The sequence below is a fragment of the Triticum aestivum genome, unplaced genomic scaffold, assembly GCF_018294505.1.
Source record: "Triticum aestivum cultivar Chinese Spring unplaced genomic scaffold, IWGSC CS RefSeq v2.1 scaffold88878, whole genome shotgun sequence".
Taxonomy (NCBI): Eukaryota; Viridiplantae; Streptophyta; class Magnoliopsida; order Poales; family Poaceae; genus Triticum; species Triticum aestivum.
The window spans coordinates 1-9,072 of record NW_025225662.1 but is presented as its reverse complement, the minus strand read 5'-3'; the positions used below and the strand labels follow the sequence as shown (position 1 = coordinate 9,072).

The 9,072-nt window shown below is 51.0% G+C and overlaps 1 protein-coding gene across 1 annotated transcript; it reads right to left on the bottom strand.

Moving 5' to 3' along the window:
- Positions 1 to 4,279: 4,279 nt before the first annotated feature.
- Positions 4,280 to 7,329, bottom strand: LOC123172310 (uncharacterized). The gene is made up of 11 exons (XM_044589303.1): positions 6,414 to 7,329; positions 6,077 to 6,265; positions 5,582 to 5,701; positions 5,451 to 5,492; positions 5,280 to 5,375; positions 5,116 to 5,205; positions 4,900 to 5,016; positions 4,734 to 4,772; positions 4,601 to 4,651; positions 4,414 to 4,488; positions 4,280 to 4,318 (listed from the first exon to the last, which is right to left on the bottom strand). The coding sequence occupies exons 1-11, from the start codon at positions 6,825 to 6,827 to the stop codon at positions 4,280 to 4,282; spliced, it is 1,272 nt and encodes a 423-aa protein (XP_044445238.1). The 5' UTR covers positions 6,828 to 7,329.
- Between the last annotated feature and the right edge of the window lie 1,743 nt (positions 7,330 to 9,072).

The following is a 9,072-nucleotide window of genomic DNA, read 5'->3' as shown; positions in this document are numbered from 1 at the left end:
GTCAATGAGGTAGATATATGGAGTTGTGGGTGGCTCCGGCGACCACATGGCCTTCCCGCATTGGAACAAAATGAGTGGATGCTTTCTGTTGTTGGTGATGACGACAATGAAGTCATCGACCATGGACCGCATGAGGAACTTACGGATGAGAGACCCGAGCTCGACGGCGACGACGTCGAGCTCAGGCAGCGGTAGGGCCCTGTTTGAGAAAGGATTGTGCAGGACATAGTTGCGCACGACGTAGTACTGCGCTTGCTCCTCGTTGTCTCTGTGTGCTTCTGTCCAAGGTCGAGAGCGAGCCACTGGTCAGTGGAGCCGACGCATGTGGCGTTGTCAGGGAGGGGGTGGGTGTAGCCGCTGTAGGAGGCGATGATGAACTTGTCCCATCGGGCGATCCAAGGCAGCCGGCGTGCTAGGGGGTCATGGCCGCCCACGGCCGTGCGCCAAGGACGGCAGACATAGTCGTCCGTACGGCAGCGGGCGCACTTGTCTGGATCAGGAAGGCTGCCAACCACGATGTGGAGGATCTTCCGCGCAAGACCGCACCATTGTAGAATCGAAGAGGCCAGACCCATCTACAAGAGGCGTATTTTTCTTCTCTTTTTGATTCGATCGTATTGGTGGAGAGCAACTAGTTGACGAGCGCTCCTTCGGAGCCTCACAACGATTAGCGCCACTTGGCACGCTCTCAGCAGTCGCCCGCCACGTGTCGCGCTCTGGGCGCTCCCTTCGGATTTTTTTTATCTTTCCGCACGTGTTTTGGTTTTTTAAACGGTTTTTTCGGGGTTATTCGTCGGTTTTCCACCGGTCTTCTTTAACTTTTGGACCAAAAATTAAAAAAATGCGCGAAAAAAATGCATTTTCTTTTTTTTCGCGAGATTCACGGTTTTGCTTTTGCAAGAGTCACGGCGGTGCCTCTCAGAAAAGAAAAAACATGTTTTCTTTTTTTTCCTTTCGCGAGAGGCATGGTTGTGCTTTCGCGAGAGGGCCGTGCCTCTCGGAAATGGAAAAAAAATATTTTTCTTTTTTTTCCTTCCGAGAGAGGCATGGTTTTGCTTCCGCGAGAGGCACGGTTGTGCTTTCGCGAGAGGCACGGTCGTGCCTCTCGGAAACGGAAAAAAACTTATTTTTTGTTTTTTCTCTTTCGCGAGAGGCACGGTTTTGCTTCTGCGAGAGGCATGGTTGTGCTTTTGCGAGACGCACGGTCGTGCCTCCTCGGAAACAAAAAAAATGTGTTTTCTCTTCTTTTTATTTGCTTCCGCGAGAGGCATGCTTTTGCTTCCGCGAGAGGCACGGTTGTGATTTCGTGAGAGGCACGAGCGTGCCTCTTTCGAAAAGGGAAAAAAGCCCGTGCTCCCTGTTTGGTTTTTCCTCTGGTTTTTTTTGTCCGGTTTTTTTTTCGTGAAAAAAAAAGTTCGTCAAAACCTATAAACACGGGATCTAGTTTCGAAGATCTCGACGCGAGGAATCTAACGGTGAAAACGGTTCAAGATTTGGACACATGTTTAAGAGATAAAACGTTTTGAATAAACGGATCTACAAAAAAGGGAAAATTTCCACTTGTCGCAACCTGAGAAGGTGGGAGTGATCTTTGCAATAAGTACTCCTCAATTAGTGATTTTGGTATTGGTTGTGCAGCCTTGATTCATATACATATAGCACCAGAATGAGTACTCCTGAATTAGTGATTTTGGTATTGGTGTGCATCCCTATTTGGTTTGGACTTTGGAGTAGTAGTACTAGTTTGAGTCACGTTAGAATTCGTATCCGTGTTTCCATTAAATAAAAAGAACCATTAGTATCCGTGTACGATTTGTAGTTAAGTCGAGGGGTACTACGTACTTCGTCGTGCTTTTGAAAACGAGTTGGTTTTCTATCATGGCGGAGGAGCAGCCGATGTTAACAGCATTGGCTGCCCGAGGGCCAAATCTATGGTGAGCTCGCGGCCATGGTCGCGGAGAACGCCAACTTTGTAGCCGAGAAGCAGGCGCTGTAAGACGCGCCGCCTGCAACGCGATCACCATATAGTCGGACGCAGAGGCGCTGACGGTGCAGGGAATCGTGGTTGAGAACGTCAGCAGCTTCGTCCAAAGTTGGCCCAGCCTATTGGAGTCCGGAACACCTTCAGCTGCACGTTCACTTTTTTCTCTCTCGACGAGAACGCAAGGAAGAAGAAGAAGGACAGTGGAGCACACAAAGGATTTTCCGGCGACGAACGCCTGCATCTTGACCTATTATCTCTCTGGACTCCCATGAAACAAACGTGTGAGTATAAGTGCTTAAGTAGCATACGGCCCCACACACAAGAATGCACTCAGCTGGAGCAACAACCTGCCCAGATTTTGTGCCACTCACGCACTAACCAACTAACCGACGCGTGCACTATCCGGCCATCAGAGCATCTCCAACGAAAACGACGCGCGCGCGGTAAACGCAGTCTTTAGCGCGCGCGGGGCGTTTTGCCGCGTTCCAGCGGGGGCGGGAAAACCACACGCGCGGGAACCGCTTGCGCGCGCGCGAAAAGGCGCCAGCTCGCGCGCCATATTTTGCGCACCGCTTCCGGCGCGCCTATAAAGTGCGGCGCGCGCCACGCGCCTCTCCACGCCTCCTCTTCTCCTCTTCCTCTCTCTGCCACACGCCGCTCCAGCGCCCCGCCACCGACGCGCCTCCGCCGCCTCAGCGCCCCGCCACCGACGCGCCACCATGCCGCCGCGCCGCCGAGGAGCGTCCGGCTACCGCGGCGTCCGTCTGCGCCCCAACGACGGCTACTACGCGGAGATACGCTCCGGCGATCTCCGGCTTGGCCCCGGCATGTACGGGACGGCGCGCGAGGCCGGCCGCGCGTACGACGAGACAGCGTGGCGCCTAGGCCGGCCGCGCAGGCAGATGAACTTCCAGGATGTCTACACGCTCCAGCAAGCGCTCGACCGTGCCCCGCCGCCGCCTCTGAACATGGCACAAGACCGTTTGGAGCACGCCGAGCGGCAGCGCCACCTCCTCGTCGCCCAGGAGGACGAGCGGGTCATGGCGGAGTGGCGCCACCGCCACCCGGAGGACGTCGCCTACGAGCAGGCCTACTGGGCAAGGCGTCGCGAGGAGGACACGCGAAGGCGCCACGAGGCGCGGTTGGACAGGCGTCGGCGCAAGGCGTTGGCGAACGCGCAGTCCGATCTCGTTGCAGCAGGTGGGCAGTCGTTCTTCACGCCGAACGATGATCGGTGGTTGGACATCTGGCTGGATACCTCGGACGACACCGCCGAGGAGGATAATGGTGATGATAGTGATGATAGTGATGATAGCGACTTAGAGTAGTTTTTTTATGCAATCTATCTCGTTTTTTATCGTTTGTCGTTTTTAATTATTATGCAATCTATGTTTCGGATGTAAAATACCTTTGTATCGTTTTAAAATCTATATAATCTATCTATTTTCCAATGCCTACATTTTAGCCTAGAATGAGCGCGCGCTGCTTTTTTTGCGTGCTGTTGGAGCGGCGCGCGCGCTGCATTTTAGCGCGGCTGCTGGAGCGGGCGCAGCGCGCCGCGCCAAACCAGCCGATGCGCGCGCGGCATATGTATTTTTTGCGCGCGGCGCGACCGGCGCCTGTTGGAGATGCTCTCACATGAGGCCACTAACTAACCATGCACACACACGCACTAAGCTAGCCAGCTCTCCTTGATTCGCTCCAACGTCAAGGACTAGGCCTATCACGCAGCCAACAAACTCCATGCATGCTGCAACTACTTACCAAGCCATGGCGCACACCATTGCCTGACCTAGACTGCCACCGTGGACACAAACGCGAGCACGGACTGACGCACCACCGGGGCATACACGCACGTAGGTGTTATAGAGCCGAGAACACACCTACGGACTCGGCACGGCCACGAACCAGTGCCCGGCTCGACCAGCACACACAATGGTCACCACCACCGTGGCTTATTCCAACACAGACTGTGTCGTGTGTGTCGCTGTGATTTGGTTTTCAGTATCGATGGTCAGATTTGCAGCATCGTGTGCATGTCGGGCGCAGAACGCAGTTCTTTGGCCATAGTTTCACAAGACACATGCCCCAACCGACAATGTACAAGTATTGAATTACCCTCCTCTTCAGTTGCAACAACCATCAATGCTACTTTCAAAAAACAACCATCTATCAGCAGTGGAAGAGGCGGCGTCAGAATTGGTACAGATTTCTAGTCTTTCCATTACTACAGATGAGATAATGGATAATACACTCATTTCAGGCCAAAAGTGACAAATCTAGTCTTTCCATTACTCAGAACTCGAAGGGTCTTTCCAATGGAACAACTCCACCCTGTAAAAGTGCGTGCAAATAAGTTTCTGTTTCTTTTTTCCCTCAAATCTCGGGACGCAACATTACTTTGACAATGAATAGAGTTATTAGCATACCTCTTTGTCCAACTTCAGCTCATCTGCTAAATCCAACTTTTTCTGAGCGTACTGAGCCATGTTCATTGCTTTATGCTGAACAAGAGAACCAGTTATATACAAAACAACAATCATGACCACATATAAATTCGGAGGGTTTTTTCTCAAAACAAAACAAATAATCATAGAGGATTCATCAAGACAATACCATACTGACAGATAACTTCCTAAACACATCCCGAGCTTTATCCTCTTCGGTCTACACAAAGGCCATATCAATATCAGCAACATATTGCAGTAAAATATGTATCACCATGTCGAACCTACAGTACCCTACTTACCTTCGCGTCAATGCCACCTTGTCGGACAACATACTGCATCTAGAAAGATAAAACAGATGAAATTAGATATTGGCAATATATTGCATGTTTATTTTTGACAACAAAAAGTCACAGTTAGGGGCCATACAAATCTGCACAACAGCTCCAAATTAAGACACCAACTTACATATGCTTTTATTGTTGCGATGGCAGGAACCCCTTTCAGTTCACCATCTAGTCTCCTTTTGTGTACATCGAACTTGTCCATTTCATATACTTCCTTCACAGCATCAATGTAACTTAACTGAAATATTTGTGAAACCGTAAGAAATATGCAGAATCACAAAGCATGTCAGTAGTGCTCTATTACACAAATGCTTTATGTAGTAGGTAGGATGCCAACATTTTTCTTAGCGACACGCCTCCAGATCTCAAAATAGACAAGATCTATGTCCTTGAGGGACGCATTCTTATCCATCTCAAGAATGTACTCCTGAATCAAATTGACCAGATTGTGAGTAACACCAGCGATCAACACCTCAATTAGCAAAAGACAAGATATCTTACATTATAAGCAAAAGCAGCTAAACGAACAGTAATATGGGCAAAGTCAGTTGCAATCCTCAATGCTTGCCTCCATGCTCTAGTATCCAATTCTAACCACTGAAGTGAAAAGATGTTAATCATCATGAGTATGTATATGGACTAATTTCGTGATTTCCTGGGGGGCATACTTACAGCCTTGGTCCTGCGATCCAGATGCAAATACTCTGTAATCCACTGTTGCAAGATAGAAGTCTATCACTTTAAAAACGATCCAGCCACTCGTAGTATTTTTAATTCCAACAGCTTGATCACATAATGCATACCTTGATTTTCTTTGAAATTTCTGCATAATACTTGACATAAACAGCATCAATTTTATATGTATGATAACGTGAGCGGTACTCATCGTGATAGCGGTACAGGTTCCGACCGCTATGAGGCAGCTAGAAAAAAAAAGAACAAGAATTAGATGAAACGTCTGAAAAGGAACAAAAGTCCCACAATGGCTACATTGAAGTGATGCCAAACTCAATGTTCATAAGCCACAGCAAAGAATATGGTGATGCCAATCATACAATCATCATCTGTTAAGAATAAGCTTTTCGGAAACAGTTTCAACCAGTACCACAAACCCATGGCTCAAGTTTTATACGAACATTGCAGCTGTGGTTGGAGTCAATGAAGCAAAATGAACTACCTCAATGATTGCCGAATTTTGCGGTGTGTGTTGAAATGGTTTCTGAACACCCATGATTATGATAATAACCAAAGTAGTCAACTGATGGATGACTAGATGTAGATATAGACAGTACACTTACAAAATTACGAGGGGCAATCCGTTGGTAGTCATTCAATCCAGCTTTATAGGTGTCATCAGGATGGACGAACCACTCAAAACTTTCATCCTCCTCTAACCGCTTAAAGTACAACTCCTCACCAAGTTCAGCATCAGTGTATTCTTCTGGTTCCTTAAGCTCACGTTCACGTGCGCACTCCGGCTTCACATCCTACACATAGATGATAAAAACATGAGGTAAAATCATCCACAGATACCAAACCAGAGGGCTGGATTTGCTGCTATGGCACACAAGTGCAAACTTTCAGACATCCGTGAATTGAAGCGAGCGGTGGCTGATTGATACAGCATGTAGGTACCTTGTAATAAGTGATGCGAAGGCGTCCAAGGCGCGCTTCTATCTTGTCTTCTTCCTCCCATGACATATAAAGTGGCAGGTCAGTACGAGGAAGAGGAATGTTGGGACGCAAACGTTGGGCAAAACGGGTTTCGTCCTCCTCGCTGATGAGGACGTCCGGCCCGAAGCAATCCTGGCTTGTTTCGTGCGCCGAATCTGTTCTGAGCAGCGGCTCCATGTCTGTCGCATGAGGAATCAGATCTTGACCCCCTTGGATGGTGTCCTCCACGTCTCCATGGTGCTGGGCAGTGGCAGGAGCATGGGAAGATGATGCGGGCAGGTCCTTGCGGTGCCTCTTCTCCCCTGTCCACGCCTTGTTTGTTCCATCTCCATCATCGGACAGTTGGCCGATCTGGACGTGCTTCTCGTGCAGCATCTCGATCAAACTATACGGCCGCGGGACGAGGGAGGAGGTCGAGCTGGGCGGCGGCGTCGATCTGCTGGCGAAGGAGACGTGTCCGGAGGCGACGGTAGGAGGCAGAGGACGTAGTCAGGGGGGTGGAGCCGACAGCGGCGGGAGGTGCGTGGCGACGGCGACGGCTGCGGCGTGAAACCCTAGCCGCTTGTCTAGACGGTAGGCGCAGAGGACATGGTCGGGGTTGGCTGAGGGGCGGCGGTGTGGTCAAGGTGGACACGGTCCGGACCGTCCGGTCCGGTCCGGTCCCTGACCGAGCCTTCGTTTGGACCAGCCGCCGGCGGTCCGTACCGGACCGGACCGAGCAGGCGAGCGGTCCTGTTTCCGGCGACCGGCTGCGTCAAAGCCCGGGCCAGACCGAGTGGACCGAATGGACCGGCCAGACCACCAGCGTCGATGTGTGCGGTTGCTGCGGCGAGGTGGCGTACGTGCGCTACTGCTGCGATGAAGTGGACAACGTGCGCGAGTGCTGACCTGCGCGAGAATTGACTGACAACTGAAAGTTTGACGAAACTGACGAAGTGGATTTTCTGAATTTGATGAAACTGAATCTGACTGTTGGAATATCCCTACAAGACCGGCTGCACCAACGTGAGATTGTCACAGGTAGCTCTCTCTCTCCGTAACAACTAGTCCTGATCTCTAGTGCATGAACTGCATGATCTCACGAGCTTATCTAGATGAGTTTGTTACGGAGGTTGTGTTGGTGTAGTGGCCGCACCTACGTGCTCCTCTTCTCTGTATATCTGTAACACTCGACAGATGAATGAACATACAAGCTGTTTCTCTCCTGTTATTCCTTATTTCACTGACGAAACTGACGAAACTGACATGCGCGACAAATCCCGACAGCAGCGGCGGCATCACCTTCAGAGCGTTCGGATGGTGCCCAGTTATTCCTGGTGGTGCCGGTGAGTCGTTCGCCTATCTGGGGCAGCTGGTGGCCGATGTACGTGATGTCTCCATGGCAGGAATTGCTGCCAGTTTGGGGTCGACTCCGTTGTCGAGAACTTCAGATCGGCGGCTTTTTTGCACGCATGGCAACGACGGCGAGCGGCGTCAAGATGCTATGGCGCACTGGGAGGTGAGGGAGGAATGAGAGGGGAAGCGCGAGGACATGATGGTTCACACGGGGGCTGCCGGTGGCCACGACCACGAGGAACGGCGACGCCGGTGACTACCTTTTCTCGGTCCGACCGAGCGGCTCAGTTAAATACCGGACCGGACCAATATTTTCTCGGGCCGGAAATTGCAGCCCGGACCAACCAGTTTTCCCACCAGTCCTGGACCATATGGTCCGGTCATTAACGGGCCACAAGCGGGCCGAAAAGCTTCCTCGTGCCATCCACCCTGAGGTGTGGAGTGGCGACGGGGAAGGGAGGCAGCGGCGGTGGGAGGCGACGGCTACGGCGATGGCGTGAAACCCTAGCCACTTGTTTGTTTGGGTCACTTGATTGCAGGCCAAGGTAAATTTGCTGCACATTGAGGGTGCGTTTGGTAGTAAAGTATTTTTGGAGTTTTTTTGGGGGGGGGGAGGTGCTGCTACGCGTCCATTAGATCTGACACAATCTTACGGTTGAACGTCACGTCTTGCTCTACTAAGAACCAAGTGTCTTGTTACGGAAACATTCCCAAAGAGCTTGTGTTGCAGATTTTTTTTGCAACATAGATTGTGTCACGGGATTTTTCTTTTTGCAACAATGGTTGGGTTGCAGACAGAAAATGTATTCACTTTTTTTGCAACATGGATAATATTTCAGGAATCCTTTTGCAACACAGACGATGTTGCAAAAAACTTTGCAATGAAACATGATGTCGCAACACCACCGTTGTCGCCGTTTGCAACTCCGTCGTTGTTGCAGAAACTCATCGGTCAGTGGCCGCACGTCTGACGGGCACATGGTAAATTCATTGCACGCAAGAGGCCGGGGCGGTTCAGGCGGAGGTCAACGCAGGGTCGCGGCTCTCCTAGACGCCGGACCGAGGGGATTCACGTGTAGGCTGCGAGTTCCTGGCGGCTGCGCAGTGGAAGTCGACACCGACAGAGGAATCTAGTGGTGGAGGTCGGCCATGGCAATGGTTCTTTCTGGATCTATAACTAGTTGAGTCCGGGAGGCCACCGCCAATGGAGACTTGGTCGTCGTCACCACTGCAGGTGGTCCGCGCCCGCTTGTCCCATTAGATCTGACACAATCTTACGGTTGAA